This window comes from Notechis scutatus, chromosome 12 (genome assembly GCF_049901735.1).
Source record: "Notechis scutatus isolate UNSWTSFEM ecotype Mainland chromosome 12, rNotScu1.2, whole genome shotgun sequence".
Lineage (NCBI taxonomy): Eukaryota > Metazoa > Chordata > Lepidosauria > Squamata > Elapidae > Notechis > Notechis scutatus.
In genome coordinates, this window is record NC_142020.1 from 3873054 (window position 1) to 3892679 (window position 19626).

A 19626-nucleotide genomic window follows, 5' to 3' on the forward strand; every position below is an offset into this window, starting at 1 on the left:
GAAGGAAGGAAGGAAGGAAGGAAGGAAGGAAGGAAGGAAGGAAGGAAGGAAGGAAGGAAGGAAGGAAGGAACATCTGAGCAAACCATGGATGGACAAAAGACATATCTAGTTTAAGGAAAAGAAGGATGGGGGTGACATGATAGCAGTCTTCCAATATCTCAGGGCTTGCCACAAAGAAGAGATGAAAAAAAGATGTTGAGACTCTAGAAAGAGTGCAGAGAAGAGCAACCAGGATAATGAGGGGACTGGAGGCTAAAAGATAAGATGAACGGTTGCAGGAACTGGGCCTGGCTAGTCTAGTGAAGAGAAGGACCAGGGGAGACATGAGAGCCAGTCTTCCAATATCTGAGGGGCTGCCCCAGAGAGGAAGGAGTCAAGCAAGGCACCCGAAGGCCAGACAAGGAATAATGGATGGAAACTGATCAAGGAGAGATTCAAGCTGAAAATAAGGAGAAACTTTCTGACAGTGAGAACAATCAGCCAATGGAACAGAAGTTGCCTTTGAAAGTTGTGGGAGTTTCATCACTGGGGGCTTTTGAGAAACATTAGACTGCCATCTGTCAGAAATGGTGTAGGGTCTCCTGCTTGGGTGGGTGGGGGGGTTGACCTACAAGGTCCCTTCCAACTCTATTAATCTGTAAATTTCCATCCAAGTTATTATTTTTGCGGGGGTGAGAGACCCAACAGCTGCCTTCGCACAACTTTGGCGGGGATACCTTTGCCTGGCTGGGGGAGAGAGAGGTTGGCCGAAACTCGCTGAAAGAAAGTTCCGTGTCTTTCTGACCCGTGATTAATTCGGCCCCTGAAATAAACGTATTGTGTGAACGCAGCCGGCATCCCTTCCTCTCCAGCATCCATGCCTCGCTTAAGACATAGAAGCCCGTAAAGGACGGGGAGGGGCCGGGCTGGGCGCGAACCAAGAACGGGCCAACTAAGCCGAGCGCGTGTGGCGAAGGCAGGAGGCTCCCCGCCCCCGTTTCTGTCGGGGCTACCAACCCAAGGCTCGTCTTGGCAAATCCGGCGCGGCGCGGCAGCGATCCTAAACTCCCACCTAGAATCCAAATGCAGGAAGCGGGGCCTGTTTCCCCGCGCCTCTCTCTTGCAAAGAAGCCTTGCTTGTTCTTTCTCTCCTAGCCGCAATCTCCGCGATCTTCGAGTCTCCCGTCGCATCTTGAGTTCCCCCCCCACCAACCAATTTTCAAGAACCGGAAGACCTTTGGAGGGAGGGATTCCAGTCAGGTTTAGCAGCCAATACTGCTCCTATTTTGCAGCAAGACAACGATTACGTTTTAATTCAGAGGATCTTCCGAAAACCAGAGCCTGGAAGAAAAAGCAGGTATCTATCTATGGGGGGAGGGGGCAGATTGGTGCCCACAAGGTGCCACATTCTTCAGATGATCTCTGATGCTGACACACATTTCCTTACGTTTATTGATATGCTAGACAAAAGAATGGCAACTAAATACTATAAAAACAAAATAAGAACCAGCATAAAATTTTGTTTCCAAGAAGAAACGAGATAGTCCCTTGTCTGAAATGGTATAGGTTCTCCTGCTTGAGCAAGGGGCTGGACTAGAAGACCTCCAAGGTCCCTTCCAATTCTGTTCTATTCTGTTCCGTTCTGTTCCGTTCTACTATATTCTCTATTCTGTTCTGTTCTCTCCTGTCCTGTTCCATTCCATTCCATTCCACCCCACCCATACAACAGCACTGAAAAAAGTGAGTACAACCCATCTTCCCACTTACAAACTTTTGCAGCAAACCTACAGTTCAGGAGCTTGGCAATTGTCATGCATTCACTATGGTTGCATTGTCTCATGGTCCTGGGGTTGCTATTTCTGACCTTCCCAGCTGGCTTCCAACAAACAAAGTCACTGGGTGAAGCTGGATTCTCTTAACAACTAGGGCAGTTCGCTTAACAACCATGGCAAAATAGGCCACAGCGCTGGGCAACATTCACTGGTCAGCCATCTTGCTTAATGCAATCCTCTTTGAAGGAGATGAGCTGTTTAAAAATGGGATCAATGAATAAATAAATAAATTTCCAGAAATGGTGTAGGGTCTCTTGCTTGGGCAGGGGGGTTGGACTAGATGACCTACAAAGGTCCCTTCCTTTCAACTCTCTTAATCTGTTAAATCTGTTAAATGGAAGTTCTCACCCCAAGAGACTTTGTAAGTTAAAGATGACCTAAATTTAGTTTTTATTCCCCCTTTATTTGTACAACTGCTCTTACCCAGAGGTCCCCAAACTTGGCAACTTTAAGACTTGTGGACTTCAACTCCCAGAATTCCTCAGCCAGCATAGCTTACTCTCTTGCAGTCCCTTCCTCTGCAATCTCTCCTCTTTGGGGGATAAGAGAAAAAGAAACAGACATGGCTGGTTGAGAAATTCTGGGAGTTGAAGTCCACAAGTCTTAAAGTTTGCCAAGTTTGGGGACTTCTGCTCTTACCCCTTCCTACTTTCCCCCAAATAACAACCCTCCGAGGCAGGTTGGACTGAAAGAAGGGGAACTGGCCCAAAGTGACTCTGCTGCCTTTCACCCTTAAGGGAGAACTAGAACCCTCCTTCCCCCAACCTCCCCATTTCTAGATCATCTGTTTCAGCATTACACCAAACTTTGAGAAACGGAAGGTTTTCTTTAAAAAGACCAAACCCAACCCTTTAAAATTATTTCCTTGTTCCACTGAAGCTGGAAAAAGCCCCTTGCCTTCCACAGAAAAGAGGAAATTCATGGGCTAGATGCTTGGCAGAATTTGGACAACCCCAAGGTCACTCTGCCTGTGTGCCATTTTGTGACTTTTACACGATTGACTTAAGCAAATGAGGAAGGTGGCATTTAAGAGAAGTGCTTTTCCTTTCGGTTTGAAGGATACACTATCAGCCTTTCTGTCCAGGACTTTGAGTGTTTTTGACCTGGACAACCTAGAACTACGCCGCCTGCGGTCTGACCTAAGCTTAGTACACAAAATTGTCTGCTACAACGTCCTACCTGTCAAGGACTACTTCAGCTTCAACCGCAATAACACACGGGCAAACAATAGATACAGACTCAAAGTAAACCGCTCCAAACTCAATGGCAGAAAATACGACTTCAGCAACAGAGTGGGCAATGCCTGGAACGCACTGCCTGACTCTGTTGTTACATTCTCAAACCCCCAAAACTTTAATCTTAAACTGTCTCCCGTGGACCTCGCTCCATTCCTAAGAGGTCTGTAAGGGGGCGTGCATAAGTGCACCAGCGTGCCTACCATCCCTGTTGCACTGTCCCCATTTATTCATACTCATTTATTATATATATACTTATACCTATTTATACTTATAAGTTTATATGTTATGTTCATACTTATACTTGCTTGACAAACAAACAAAATAAATAAGGAATGTGGCATTTAACAAAAGCGCTTTTACTTTCAGTTTGAAGCCTATAGAGCCTCAGTGGTGCAGTGGTTAGAGTGCAGTACTGCAGGCTACTTCTGCTGACTGACGGCTGTCTGCAATACAGCAGTTCAATCCTGACCGGCTCAAGGTTGACTCAGCCTGACATCCTTCCAAGGTGGGTAAAATGAGGACCCAGATTTTGGGGGGGGGCAAGAGGCTGACTTTGTAAACTGCTTTGAGAGGGCTGTAAAGCACTGTAAAGAGGTATATAAGTCTAAGTGCTATTGCTATACATTATAAGCCTTTCTGTCCAGGACTTTCAGTGGAAAGGAAAAATCCCTCTCAGCATGATCGGAGCATGCTTGACAAAAATAAATAAATAAATAAGGAAGGAAGGAAGGTGGCATTTAAGAAAAGCGCTTTTACTTTCAGTTTCAAGCGTACACTATAAGCCTTTCTGTCCAGGACTTTCAGTGGAAAGGAAATGGCCCACTCAGCATGATCGGAGCATACTGCTCTGTTTCATCAGTTCAATTCCAGTCCCCATGGGTCAGAGCATGGGCAAAAAAAATTTGGTTATACAGTAGAACTAGACAAATGGCAGAAATTGTGGGACAGGAACTATAAATTAACAATGCCAACTGACCTGGGGGGCTCACATTGCAGCCCTGGTCAAAAGGGCCCAGCAGAGATTTATACTACCTGAGACTTCTCAGGAAACAACGGAATGAAAAACGGACTAGGTCTTTCCAGGCCCAGCTGAAAAGCCTGTGGACCCCACAGCTGCCTATTCTCCCTTGCCCCCAGCTTCTCCTTTGCCAACCCCAGAGGAAGCGATGCCCGCAGGGGGAGAGGACTTGACACACAACGGTTCGTTTGTCTGTTCAAAGTTACCATGGCAGTGGAAAAAGTGACTTAGTTTAGTTTAGTTTATTGTCATTGCACCTGGTACAATGAAATCAAACACCACCTTCAGTGCACAACATGACCATGAATATAAACACAAACATATCCTTCACCCTCCACCCATTGAACCAAAACCCCCCAACACCGCACCAACACTGCACTATACAGCAGAATTCAATATCGTTACTGCCCTGGGATAGAAGCTGTTTTTCAGCCTATTTGTGCTTGTTTTTATTATTATTCTGTGCCGTCTGCCAGATGGTAATAGTTAAAAAAAAAAAAAGGGATGCCCAGGATGAGATGGATCTTTGAGAATGTTTTGAACTTTCTTAAGGCAGCGGGAGCTCTAAAGCTCTTCCAAAGAGGGGAGAGGGCAACCCATGATCCTCTGGGCAATGATGTTAACCCTCTGGAGGGCTGTCCTATCTGCCACTGTGCAATTGGCAAACCATACAGAGGTGCAGTAAGTTAAAACACTCTCTGTGGTGCAGCGGTAGAAGGTCACCAGCAGTTTTTCATTCCATTGTTGTTTTCTGAGAAGCCTCAGGTAGTATAATCTCTGCTGGGCCCTTTTGACCAGGGCTGCAATGTGGGCACCCCAGGTCAGGTCCTCTTTTATGCTAACACCCAGAAACTTAAAACTGGCCACTTGCTCCATTCGGTCTCCATTGATAAGCAAGGGCTGATCTCTTCCTTCTGTAGTTCACTATAAACTCCTTGGTCTTATTGGTGTTTAGGACCAAGTTATTGTCTCCATAGCACGAAAGCAACCAGTCCACCTCATCTCAGTAGGCAGACTCATCCCCCCTGGAGATGAGTCCCACCACTGTTGTATCATCTGCAAATTTAGTAATAGTATCACCAACTTATGACTTATGACCGTTTCTTACACTAATGACCGTTGTAGCATCCCTATGATCCTGTGATCAAATTTCAGGCGGTTGGGAATCCCAGGGGCGTCACATGATTTCCCCTTTCACGACCTTCTGACAAAGGCCAGATTCACTTCAGAACTGTGTGACTCACTTAACAAACTGCAGTGATTCACTTAACAAATGGGGCAAGAGCAGTCGCAAAAGGGGGCACGACTAACTAATCTCGGCCAACAAATGTTCCATCCTACACATTGGTAAAAAAAAATATCTATATACCAAATACAATCTAGGCGGATATGACCTTGTCGATGACCCTCACTCTGCCAAGGACCTTGGAGTTCTCATATCCAATGACCTCAGCGCCAAAACTCACTGCAACAGTATTGCCAAAAAGGCTTTAAGAGTTGTAAATTTAATTTGACGAAGCTTCTCCTCTGGTAATACTGATTTGCAAACTAGGGCATTCAAAACCTTTGCTAGACCAATACTTGAATGCTGTCTGGAATTCGCACTGTATATCAGACATAAATACAATTGAGCGAGTCCCGAAGTATTTTACCAGAAGAGTACTACATTCCATTGTTCGCAACAGAATACCCTACACCAGACTTGAGATTCTAGGCTTAGACAACCTTGAACTTCGCCGGCTAAGATTGGACTTAAGCATAGTACATAAAATCATATGTTTCAACGTCTTACCAGTTAATGAATATTTCAGCTTTAACCTCAACAACACAAGAACACACAACAGATATAAACTTAATGTAAACCACTCCAAGCTCGATTTCAGGAAGTACGACTTCAGCAACAGAGGGGTCAATGCCTGGAACTCACTACCTGATTGTGTTGTCACCTGCTCAAACCCCCACTCCTTTACCCTCAGACTAACCTCTTTTGACCTCACCCCATTCCTAAGAGGTCTGTAAGGGGACATGCATAAGCGCACCATCGTGCCTACCGTCCCTGTCCTATTGTCCCCAATGATCAGTTCCTATTTCTTGTATTTAAACTTATGTTTATTCTTGTTTCTGTTGTATTGTAAGCTTTTGACAAATAAATAAATAAACAAACAAACTTCAGAAATGTTTCACTTAGCAACTTAAGGCAGCCTCTGCTTCCCCACCGCCCACCTACCCAACCCCGAACTTCCCCTGCGCCCTGCGGATCCCGGCTCGGGCTTCTCCTTCCCCAGCCGCGTTGCTAAGCGAGCCTTGCACCCCCTTCCTCTCCTCTCCCCCCCCCCCCAGGACAGCTCCCGCTGGCGCGCGCCTCGGCCAATGAACGCGCGCTCCGTGGCCGTTCCCTCGTCCGCGCATGCGCTCTCGGCCCTCCAGCAGGCATGGCTGCGAGCACCGGTGGGGAACTTAGGCGGCGGCTGGGGGGTCCGGCGGGAGACGCCCCCGACCGACCGCAGGAGCCGCGCGCCCCTCCGGCGCCTTCCTTGCGCCCGGGTTCCTTCTGGCTGACGCGGCTGGTGCTGCTGCGCGCCACCGCCTTCATTTACCGTAAGTGTGCCCGGCGTGGGGGGCGGGCAGGGGGTGGGGGAAGTCTCTAGGTTGCCCCTCCCCCTCCGGGCGTCCCTCTTGCGGCCCAGCCCCCCCCCCCCCAAACTGCCCGCCCCCCCCTTTCCGTTACTCGCTTCCCTCCAAGCAGGGAGGAAACGCCTCTCCGCTCAGGTCAGGGCTCTCCAACCGTGGCCGCTTTAAGACTTGTGGACTTCAACTCCCAGAATTCCCCGGCCAGCTTTGCATTGCGTAGCTGGCTGAGGGATTCTGGGAGTTGAAGTCCACAAGTCTTAAAGTGGCCAAGTTTGGGGACCCTTGGTTGGAGCGGATGGCTGCACTCCAGTTTGGATCACTGTGATGGCCATAAGTTCAAGGACCAGTCATAAGTAACTTATTTTTCCACTGCCATTGTAACTTTGGGGATTAAATGAATGATTACCTCGACTGCCTGTATGTGGGTCTGAATAAAAACAACTTTGTTTAAGTGGAATCACTTTCATTGCGTAAGTGCACTACTATTACTATTAATCTTCTCATCACTCCTTATCTCCCATCCCCTCCTACTTATGACTGTATGACTGTAACCTTGTCGCTTGTATCCTTACAATTTATATGGACTCTTTCCTAGTATGATTTGATTGCTTATTGTACCCTATGACTATCATTAAGTGTTGGACCTGATGATTCTTGACTAATGTATCTTTTCTTTTATGCACACTGAGAGCATTTGCACGAAGACAAATTCCTTGTGTGTCCAAATCACACTTGGCCAATAAAGAATTCTATTTCTATTCTATCCTATCCTATCCTATCCTATCCTATCCTATCCTATCCTATTTTTTTAATAAAGATTTAAGGCTTGCGGCACTTGTTAAAATATGCTTATAGTCTTCATAGTGGTAACTGTTGCTGTTTTCTACAAATATAACCATATTATAGAAACAAAGGCTAAGGTTTCTTTTCAGCCATCAAAACTTGGAAACAGTGTGCTGCAGGCTAGGTTGATTACTACAGTTTGTTATGTTCTGTATCTGAATATGTTGCATTTTTTCCCGATTTTGTGTCACTTTGGTGTGGAAATCCCTATGGCTGTTGACCCCAATAAGTTACTTTTGTAATCATTCCATCTGGGAAGCATCTTAAACTGCTTTGGCCAGACTCTTATTTCTCAACTGCACTCATGCCCTAGTCACTTCCCGTCTTGACTATTGCAACATGCTCTACACAGGGCTGCCCTTGAAGAGCATCCGGAAGCTCCAGTTGGTACAAAATGCAGAGGCCTGCATGCTTTTATGCAGACCCCAGTGCGCACATGTATCACCTCTCCTGCAGGAGCTGCATTGGTTGCCGATTTGGGGGTTCTCATGTGCATGTGCAGAGATGCGCGGTATGTGCAGGGGGGTTTGCGCACATGCGCAGAGATGCATGACGCATGGGGGGTCTCACACACGTGCAGATGCATGGTGTGCGCGGGGGTCTCACGCACATCCGCAGAGGTGTATGGCACACGGGGATCTTGTGGCATGTGCAGAAACATGTGCAGGAGGTGTGGGGGTGGCCCCCGCGCATTGCCTTCTGGGTGTTGGCATGCAAATGCGCCCGCACAAGCACATGCAATTTTCAACATGGCAGCCCAAAAAGTTTAGCCACCATTGCCCTAGGGAGATACACCTGGTGGGACCCAGAAGAAGGGCCTTCCCCATGGTGGCTCCCTCTCTGTGGGACATCATCCCCCCAGAGATTAGAACAGCCCCCACTTTAATACTCTTCCGGAAGGTGCTGAAGACCTGGTTCTGCCAGCGGGCCTGGGGAACCCAGAGCTTGTGAGATGTGCTGTTGTTGGGGTGGGTGTGGGACTATTATTTTTATTAAGTTATTATTTTCTTTTATTCACTTTATATATATATATATATATATATATATATATATATATATATATATATATATATATATATATATGTGTTATGTCCCACCTTCTAAAATAAACAGTTAAGGCTGAAAGCAGCAGTCCTTGTAAAGAAAGGCAGCAAACAGGAAAATGTTATGTCCCACCTTTTAAAGTAAACAGATAAGGCTGAAAGCAACAGTCTTTGTAAAGAAAGGCAGCAAACAGGAATTTTCACAGATAGCTCCAATAAGTAAAAGTTCCAACGAACTAAATCCAAGACTCAACAAGATTCTTCAGATCAAAGTCCTTCACAAAATAATTCCAATAAGTAGAAGTTCCAACGAATTAAATCCAAATCCCAACAAGATATTTCAGATCAAAATCCTCCAAACTGTGCTCTTCAGTTCTCTCTTGCAAATAGACACTTTGTTCCGGACAAAGTGCAAAGTCATATCTCTCCCTTTATAGAGTAACTAATTAGTCTAATTGCTGGTCTGCTCTCCTACTGTAACCTCGTTGGTTCCTCCTTGTCAGGAGACGTCTTGTCCTGACATCTACCCAGCAATCATCCAAATTATCATCTTCTTCACCTGAAGATAACATTTGTTCCTCATTATCACCCGTTCCGGCTGACCACCTAATTGAAGGGTGGAGGAGTTTGAAGGTTCAAGCCGATCTTGCAAATCAAATGCATTCATCTCCTCCTCATCGTTAGAACTTGCTGATTCATATAAGTCCTCCTCGCTGGAGCTGTCATTCAAAAAACCTGTAGCAGATGCCGGAATCACAACACTATCCTCACCGCAGGGCCCTTCCCCGGGTCTGGCGATCCGGATGCGGTTTCGAAGGGAAGCGTGCATGAAAGTCTCGAAGCAGATCCGAAGCATGAAGTGTAGACGCATCCGTCCAGGAACAAACCTCCGAGTCATCTACCCTCCTCCTGACCAAATACTGGAAGCGACCTTTGAGCCAACGGGAATCAGGACGTCGACCACCGTATCGTCAACAGCAGGCTCCTCAGAAGGCAATGATAACGGACCCGGTTCAGCAGAATCACGTAATCGACAAACAGAAGAATCAGGAATCAAAAGAGATCGATGAAAGACGGGTGAATACGCATGGATCGTGGCAAAGTGAGGCGGTATGCCACGGGATTAATAACTGCCTCAATCGGGAACGGACCAATAAACCGATGATCAAGTTTTCTAATAGGGTGATCGACCTTCAGATGTTTTGTAGATAGCCACACTTTATCACCCACAACTAACGGAGGTGTATCTCGACGGGACCGATCTGCAAACCGCTTATAATCTTCTTTTGCCTTGTTCAATTGTTGTATCAGTAGACGGCGAACTGCGTGTAGTTCTTCCAAAAACTCTCGGGTCTCAGGAACCGGGAATCCATCATAGTTAATGGGAAGAAACGCGGATGATAACCCATATTTGCAAAAATGGCGTGACACGGGTGGAGGTATGCTGCGAGTTGTTAAACGCGAATTCTGCTAACGGGAGGTATTTCACCCAATCGCTTTTGTCGCAAATTAACAAAACATCTCAAATATTGAGTAAGAATCCCAATCACCTTCTCCGTCCCGCCATCAGTTTCGGATGGTGCGCTGACGCTAAACATACTTTCACTTGCAAAGCCGCCATTAACTGTTTCCAAAATTCTGCCGTAAACTGGACCCCACGATCAGAAACCACTCTATCAGGCAGTCCATGTAGACGGAAGATATGTTGCAAAAATAACTGAGCCGTAGTGCGGGACGATGGTAATTTCCGACAGGGAATGAAATGGGCCATTTTAATCAACATATCCACTACCACAAGCACTGTTGTGAACCCCGATGAAGACGGTAAATGTGTCAGAAAGTCCATAGAGATCGCTCCCCATGGTCTACTTGGAGTCGGCAAGGGTTGCAAAAGTCCAGGAGGTGCACCGGATGCTGCTTTCGCTTGCCTACATTGCCTACATTGAAGCGACGAAGAAGACACATCATGACGAACTCGAGGCCACCAAAAAGTCCGAGTGACCAAATGCAAGGTCTTGTGTAATCCAAAATGACCAGCGGCTGGGTTATCATGACATTGTGTCATGATGAGAGCCCTCAACGGTCTGGTAGGCACATATAATAAACCCCGATATCGAAGCAGATCGTCTTCAAAAGACCATGGAGAAGTTGGGCCAATGTCCTCCCGTCTCTGCTGCGTCCACACATCCAAACGTTGCGCCTCTCGTAGTTGGGCCCGTAAATCTACCGGTTCCTGCAGTACGGCTAGAGATTCCGGTGGTAACACTGTCCGTAAAGGAAGAGGATCTTCGGCATAAGTATACTCCGGTTTCGAGATAATGCATCCGCCCTCCGGTTCTGACCACTTGGAACGCAAGTAACCGAGAAATTAAATCTGGCAAAAATAACGACCAATCGAATCTGCCTTTGATTCAATTTCCTAGCCGTGGTCAAATGTTCCAGGTTCCTATGATCTGTCCGAACCTCCACCTTGTGTCGAGCTCCTCCAAATGATGTCTCCAAGTCTCAAAAGCAACCTTAATAGCTAACAACTCTTTTTCCCAAATGGTATAGTTGCGCTCCGAAGCTGTAAGCTTCCTAGAATAATAAGCGCAAGGAAACAAAAGAGCGCCATCCTCCGAAGCTTGTAACAGCACTGCTCGATAGCGACATTAGAAGCATCTGTCTCGACCACAAATGGGCGATCCGGATCAGGATGCTTCAATATGGGTTCAGTTATAAATGCTTTTTCAAAGTGTCAAAAGCCTGTTGTTGTGGAGGCCCCCACACAAATGGAACCTTCTTACAAAGAAGCTGGGTTATGGGATCCATTATCTTCGCAAAACCTGGAATGAAAGTCCGATAATAGTTGGCAAATCCTAAAAGTCGTTGCACATCTTTAACCCGACGAGGAGCTTCCCAACTACACAACGCTCAACCTTTTTGGGGTCCATAGCAATGCCCACAGGAGAAATAATGTGTCCCAAGAATTCGATAGACGACTGAAAAAGAAACATTTTTCTAATTTAGCATAAAGTTTATGTTCCCGAAGACGCTGAAGCACTTGACGCACCTGCTGAAGATGTTGCTCTTTAGATTTTGAATAAATCAAAATGTCGTCCAAATATATGACAACAAACTTATCCAACATGTCTCGAAAGATATCGTTCATTAAATGTTGAAATACAGCAGGAGCGTTGGTCAAACCAAATGGCATAACGGTGTACTCTTAAATGACCATAACGAGTGCCAAAAGCCGTCTTCCACTGCCTCCTTACGCATCCGAACCAAATTGTAAGCTCCACGTAAGTCAAGTTTCGTGAAAATTGTAGCTTCCCGTAACCGCTCCAACAATTCGGAGATGAGCGGTAAAGGATAGCTATTTCTCACAGTGATAGCATTTAAGCGTCTATAGTCACAACAAAGACGAAGTTCTCCCGACTTCTTCTTGACAAAGAGAACGGGTGCTGAAAGAGGGGATGACGAAGGTCGAATAAATCCCGAGCCAGATTTTTATTCAAAAATTCTCGAAGTGCAACTAGTTCAGGCTCAGACAAAGAATACAACCTCCCTTTGGTAATGGAGCGTCCGGTATCAAATCCACGGGACAGTCATAAACACGATGTGGTGGTAATTGATCTGCCTCCTGTTCACTGAAAACATCAGGGAAATCCGACAGCTCTGAAGGAATCGAGGCAGCAGAAGCGACAATATGTTGGCCTGCACAGACATGTCTCAGGTGGTCCACACATTGCAAGCTTGGAAAAGAAACAGCGTTCTGCGCCCAAGCCACCAACGGATCGTGTAGACGCAGCCAGGATACTCCGAGCACCAAAGGAAGATGGAGGTTCAAGTGATATAAAAACTTATCGCCTCCTCGTGATCCCCAATACGCATACGCAGTGGTTGGGTGGCAAAGCGAATAGGTCCCGACTTGAGTTCGCGCCATCTACGGTTTCCACCTGCATGGGGGATTCACAGGCACTAAAGGAACTTTGAAATGTTTTACGAAATCATAATCCATAAAGCTAGTCGTAGCCCCTGAATCCACCAGTGCCACGGCAGGGATTCCCTCCTTCTGAGATTGCAAGAATATGCGAGTGTCCAAAAGTAAATGTCGAGGAGGGCCAGAATTAACTTCAGCAATTTGAGATGAAAGTGAATACTGTGCCCGACCTAGGGTTTCCTGAGGTCGGGCCTACCCCGCTTCCCGACGGACCAGCAATGGGTTTTGATACAGGTCCACGAGTCCCCTTCCGAGTGCAGGAATTTGCAAAATGTCCCGAACCCCCGCAATAAAGGCACAAACCTTCCTGAAATCTTCTCGATCGTTCCTGAACTGTTAAACGAGGGCGGAGTGCGCCTATCTCCATCGGCTCCTCTGCTGGAATTCTGGATTGGAAAACCCTCATAGACGGGGTGCGTGAACGAGGAAACACAGGTGGCTCTGCAACGGTCCGCTTACACCCACGATGTTGTAGGCGAGCTTCAATACGTAAGCATTGAGTAATCAATGTGTCCAAAGTTGAAGCACGCTCTGCATGAATTAGTTCATCCTTGATAATGTCGGACAAACCCTCTTGGAATGCTGCCATGTGAGCTGGTTCATTCCAGGTGGAGTCCATACACAACAAGCGAAATTCTGCAACGTATTCTTGCAATGAGTGTTTACCTTGAATAATATCCCTCAATTTTCTGTCCACAGTTTGAGATTTAATTGGATTCTCAAACATAACGTTCATCTGTTGAATAAACCCCTGAAATCGTCCAGTAATGGACTATCTTGTACTAATAAGGAGTAGCCCATTTGGCAGCCTGCCCGGTTAACAAACTAATAATAAAGCCAATTTTAACTCGATCGGTTGGAAAATCCTCCGGCCTCACAGAAAAATACAATTGGCACTGACCCAAAAATGTTGAAAACATGTCCGTTTGCCCAGAAAATTTATCTGGCATAGCTATCGGAATTTTTCTCACAGGGGGTGCAGGGGGAACTCCAGCTGCAGCTGAAACAGTTTGAGAATTGGCAACGAACGATAATAATTGTGTTACCTGATTTTGAAGGGATACGTTGCTCTGGAGTAATTGATTTATTTGCATCTGTTGCTGCTCCACTAATTGTTGCATTTGAGTTGAATCCATCGTTGCAAAGATGGTCTGTTAGGTCCGGAACAAAAATGTTATGTCCCACCTTCTAAAATAAACAGTTAAGGCTGAAAGCAGCAGTCCTTGTAAAGAAAGGCAGCAAACAGGAAAATGTTATGTCCCACCTTTTAAAGTAAACAGATAAGGCTGAAAGCAACAGTCTTTGTAAAGAAAGGCAGCAAACAGGAATTTTCACAGATAGCTCCAATAAGTAAAAGTTCCAACGAACTAAATCCAAGACTCAACAAGATTCTTCAGATCAAAGTCCTTCACAAAATAATTCCAATAAGTAGAAGTTCCAACGAATTAAATCCAAATCCCAACAAGATATTTCAGATCAAAATCCTCCAAACTGTGCTCTTCAGTTCTCTCTTGCAAATAGACACTTTGTTCCGGACAAAGTGCAAAGTCATATCTCTCCCTTTATAGAGTAACTAATTAGTCTAATTGCTGGTCTGCTCTCCTACTGTAACCTCGTTGGTTCCTCCTTGTCAGGAGACGCCTTGTCCTGACATCTACCCAGCAATCATCCAAATTATCATCTTCTTCACCTGAAGATAACATTTGTTCCTCATTATCACCCGTTCCCGGCTGACCACCTAATTGAAGGGTGGAGGAGTTTGAAGGTTCAAGCCGATCTTGCAAATCAAATGCATTCATCTCCTCCTCATCGTTAGAACTTGCTGATTCATATAAGTCCTCCTCGCTGGAGCTGTCATTCAAAAAACCTGTAGCAGATGCCGGAATCACAACATACATACATACATACATATATATATACATATATATACATATATATACATATATATATATATATATATATATATATATATATATATATATATATATATATATAATATAATGTTTTTATATTCATGCACCTTGAGTTGCCACGTGTGAATAGGCAGCAATAGAAAATTTCTAAAATAAAATAAATAAATCTTGCTGGATTCTTGTGATAAGAATGGGGAACCAATCATTGGCCGAGCATCCTGTGCCTCTTAGAGAGGAATGCTTAAAACAGGAGCATGTGGTAAGTGTTTTTCTACCTGTCGCTCAGAGATAGACTCTGCAAAAATCCACAGGAAATGCACTTAAGACACACTGAAGGAAATACAGGTGGTCCGAGGCTTAGGATCTCAATTGAGCCCAACGTTTTGGTTGCTAAGCCCCAAAGATGCTTTCTCAGGAGGCAAGGGGACTTTCTTGTTTTTCTTTGAAAACATTTCGCTTCTCATCCAAAGAAGCTTCTTCAGCTCTGATGGGATAGGGTCAGATAGATCTGTTGCTAACTGAAATATTTTTAACTGAGTTTTGCCCCATTTCATGACATTTCTTGCCATAGTTGTTAAGGGAATCCCTGCACTTGTTCCACCGGTTAATTGTCCTCCCTGTTAGGAAGTTTCTCCTTAATTCCAGGTTGCTTCTCTCTTTGGTTAGTTGTTAAGTGAGTCACTGCAATTATTAAGTTAGCAACACGGTTGTTAAGAGAATCTGGCTTCCCCATTGCCTTTGCTTGTCAGAGGGTCGGGACATTGTAATCGTCATAAATACGAGTCAGTTGCCCAGCATCTGAATTTTAATCATATGACCCTGGGGATGCTACAACCGTCATTGGTGTAAAAATGGTCATAAGTCACTTTTTTCAGTGCCGTTGTAAGCTTTGAATGGTCATTAAACTAACTGTTGTAAGTCAAGGACTACCAGTAATGGTTTCACAGCTAACTTTCCTGCAAGTGTAATATTGAAACTTTCCTGCATGGATTTATTTGGACGGTGGAAACTTATATTCTTTCTTGCCTTTTATATAAGCTTCAGTTAGTGGCCTGAAATAACTTTTTTCTTCAGATCAGATTGGTGGTGTGGTCAATTTGAACCTGCAGGCGTTTTTCTCTTTTCTGTGTGTGTGTGTGTGTCTAAAATATGATTTGGTTTTCACGGCAAACATTGTGACTCTTGTGGGGGGGTTCCCTCTCTCAGTGGTTTGATCTTCAAATCCAAGTTAAGGGCTTTTTCCCCCTTCTTCTTCCCATTTTCTGTTTTAAAAAGAGCAGAGAAAGAAAGCACTGTGTGGCAGGAAGGCTTTGCATTTCGCGTCATTGCATCTTCATGGAGCATGGAGAATGCGATTTCTTCCTCCCTCTGTCCTGACAAGTTGAAGCTGGGGTAGGAAGCACCGGAGTGGGGACAGGCCCAAACCTGCCAATCAGAGCATCCTGGAATTTTCAGGTGGTCCTCGACTTGCGAACGCAGTTGAGCCCAAAACTTATATTGCTAAGGGAAGCATTTGTTAAGTGAGTTTTGTCCAATTTTATGGCTTTCCTTGCCACAGTTGTTAAGTGAATCGCTGCAAGTTGTTGAGTGAGTGACCCGGTTGTTAAGTGAATTTGGTTTCCCCATTGACTTCGCTTGTCAGAAGGTCGCAAAAGGGGATCACATGTCCCTGGGGTGCAGCAGCCGTCACAAATAGGAACCACTTTCCAAGCATCTGCATTTTAATCACATGACCATGGCGATGCTGCAACAGTCATATGTGGAGCACTCACAGCTTCTGGGGACAAGTTGTTCCATTGATTACTTGTTTGAAATGTCAGGAAATTTCAGGTTTCTTCTTTCCTGGATTAGTTTCCATCTGTTGCTTCTTGTCCTGCGCTCAGGTGCTTTAGAGCAGGGGTCCCCAACCACCGGTCCCCGGACTGGTACCGGTCCGTGGATCATTTTTTACCGGGCCGCAAAGCTTGGGCGCTGCCATCTTGTTTCAACGATGCTTCCGGGTTTTCGGTTGGAAAGTGGCGTTTGGGTGCTCGCGCCTTAGTTTCGTCGAAGGTGGGGGGGCGGCTTCGAACGAAGAGCCGTCCCGATGGCAGTGGAGTCTCACGTTACTCAGGTACCGGTCTGTGGAAGAATAAATAATCGTGAAACCGGTCCCTGGTTCAAAAAAGGTTGGGGGCCACTGCTTTAGAGAATATCTTGACTCCTTCTTCTTTGGGGCAGCCCCTGAGATATCGGAACACTGCTGCTCTCCTGTCTCCCCTAGTCCTTCTTTCCATTAGACTAGACACACCCAGTTCCTGCAGCCGTTCTTTATATGATTTAGTCTCCAGGCATTTAATCATTTTAGTTGTTCTTCTCTGCACTCTTTCCAAGAGTCTCAGCTTCTTTTTTATATGGCCAAAACTGGATGAAGCATTCCAAGTGTGGTCTTACTAAGATTTCATCTGAAATCCCTCCGAGATCAAGACTAAATCGTTCCACTGGTTAATTTTCCTCACTCTTAGGAAATTTCTCCTTAGATCTAGGTTGCTTCTCTCCTTGACTAATTTCCATCTGTTGCTTCTTGTCCTGCCTTCTGGTGCTTTGGAGAATAGCTTGACTATCCACCTTGACTCCCTCTTCTTTGGGGCAGCCCCTGAAATATTGGAAGACTGCTGTCATGTCACCCCTAGTCCTTTTCATCAGATTAGACCAGTGGTGGCTAACCTTTTTCAGCTCCTGTGCTGATAATTGTGCACGCTCGTGTGCCAACACCCAGAAGGCAATGCGTGCTGCCACCCCACTCTCCATGCGCATGCCTGCATGACTCCCTCATGTGCCGTGCATCTGCGCATGCACGAACGTTTCCCCTTTGCACGCAGCATGTCTCTACGCATGCGTGTGCATCTCCCGCACACTCCCCTCTGCCCCCTGTGCATGTCCGCCAAATACCCAACAGCTGATCAACTGTCAGGTGGTGGCGTGCACATGCATGCACAGTGGGGCTCCTCCGAGCAAGCTCTCACGTGCCAGGGGAAATGGCTCCGCATGCCACTTCCAGCATGCGTGGCATAGGTTCGCCAACACAGGACTAGACATACCCAGTTCCTACAACTGTTCTTCATAGGTTTTAACCTCCAGCCCCCAAACCTGGATGCAGGATGCAGGCCTTCTCTGTGGTGGCCCGTGCCTTCTGGAATGATCTCTTCCCCCGAGATATGGCAGGCCTCAATCCAGTTGGCCTTCAGTAGGTCTATGAAAACTTGGCTTTCTCCTCAGGCCCTGGATAGTTGGACTTCCCCTCTGTGGAGACATATAAAAATGAGTTCCTGGTTGCCCAGCAACGTTTTGGATTGTAACTTGGATTTTTAAGCTTTTGTTCTTTGGCAGCTACGCCAAATGCTGGAGTTGCAATGTTTAAGTTGGGCGGCCATGTCAGTTGTTTGAAGGCCTGAATTCCACCAGTGGGCCGATGGAAAGAACCGTGCCCTTTGAAGGAAAAACAGAGGACTTTTGGCTAATTTTTTTTTTTACTTCACTAAAAATATTGTCTTGATGGCTAGCTGGCCTTAGGTTTGGGGAGAAGGCGAGATCGATTTGGATGAACCTTTTATCCTGTTAGAGACCTTGTTGATCTATTACATCTTGTTAAGAGGCCCATGATATGCCTTCCATCTTTTTACCTCAATATTTTATTTATTCCCAAGGGTGCTTCTTTTATTTTGGAAGAAGGACTTGGTGTCAGCACTGAAGGAAAGAATCTCTTGTGGCTTAAATGTGTCCTCCTTAAAGTTTTCTTTTGTGTAACCTGCATGTAAATACAGTGTGCACTCTTTTTTTTTGCTCCCTTACCCAGTTGGGCAATGTGTACTTTTCCCTAATTTGCTCTTCTCTTGTTTATGTTTGCACTTAAGCCTGGGGTCTAATTTGGACATTTTTGCAGCTGATGAGCAGTTTAGTTGGGTAGGGCAGCAATTTTGAGGTAGGTTTTGATTGCCACTTGCAAGAAAATCTCCTTAGCAAATTGCCATGTTAATCAAAGTTAATTAGGCTGTGGAAGACATGACCCTCCTCTCTCATACCAAGGAAGCGAATTTTTATTTTTAAACAAGATGATTTTGAGGGAATTGTATGAAGGAAGGTCCTGGGTTCAGTCGGATACCTTCTGATGGGATGGCCAAAGGCTCCACTCGGACAGGGGATGACATTTCGAATATGAACAGATTATAGTTGTCTCATTTCTTCTCCAAGGCTTATTGGCTGCTGATGGTGGAGGAGGGATATGTTTTTAGTTGTTCTCCATTTAAAAAAAAAAAACCTGCAAGTAACCACGATTTGATTTCTCATGGCGTGCCAGTAAACCTAGCCCTGGTAGATATTTGAGAGGCCACAAAAGCTGATCTCAGCACTTTCATGCAGGGTCTCTGTTATTTATCCCTGCTTTTGATGACAATCTCTTATTTATGCAGGCAGAAGATTTCAACTGATGCATTCAGGCAACTGCTCCAAATTACTTGTGTCAGGGAAATCATTTTTCCAAACTTTGAGGGAGAGAATATTAATTCAAGTGTGTGAATGCACTCTTTATATGACATCCTATATGGCTTTGATCTGTCTGTCTGTCTGTCTTGTTTCCAGCTTGTCATTGATGATAGGAATAGAATAGAATAGAATAACCCAGCCCCCTGCTCAGGCAGGAGAACCTATACCATTTCAGACAAGTAGCTGCCCGGTCTTTTCTTAAAAACCTCCAGTGATGGAGCCCCCACAACTTTTGAAGGCAAAGCTGTTCCACTGGTTAATTGTCCTCACTGTCAAGAAGTTTCTCCTTAATTCCAGATTGCTTCTCTCTTTGATTAGTTTCCATCCCTTGTTTCTTGTCCTGCTCTCTGGTGCTTTGGAGAATAATTTCACCCCCTCTTCTTTGTGGCAGCCCTGAAAATACCGGAATACTGCTATCATGTCCTTCTTGCTCAAACCCAAACCGTTCTTCATATGTTTTAGTCTTCAGGCCTTTAATCATCTTAGTTGCTCTTCTTTGCACTTTTTCCAAAGTCTCAACATCTTTTCTATAATGTGGTGACCAAAACTGAATGCAGCATTCTAGGTATGGCCTTGCTAAGGATTTATAAAGTGGTACTAATACTTCACCTGATTTTGCTTC

General features: G+C 45.4%; 1 protein-coding gene across 3 annotated transcripts in view; it reads left to right on the plus strand.

The window, feature by feature from the left end:
- The first annotated feature begins 6485 nt into the window (after nt 1-6485).
- The window catches only part of LMF1 (lipase maturation factor 1), a 189246-nt gene continuing 176105 nt past the window's right edge, over nt 6486-19626 (plus strand). For all 3 annotated transcript variants that reach the window (XM_087973143.1, XM_087973142.1, XM_087973144.1), the window contains exon 1: nt 6486-6666. Coding sequence is in view for 1 of the 3 variants with exons in the window: in XM_087973142.1 (XP_087829268.1) it covers nt 6501-6666 (166 nt within the window). In the remaining 2 variants the exon portion in view is untranslated. The remainder of the gene's footprint in view (nt 6667-19626) is intronic.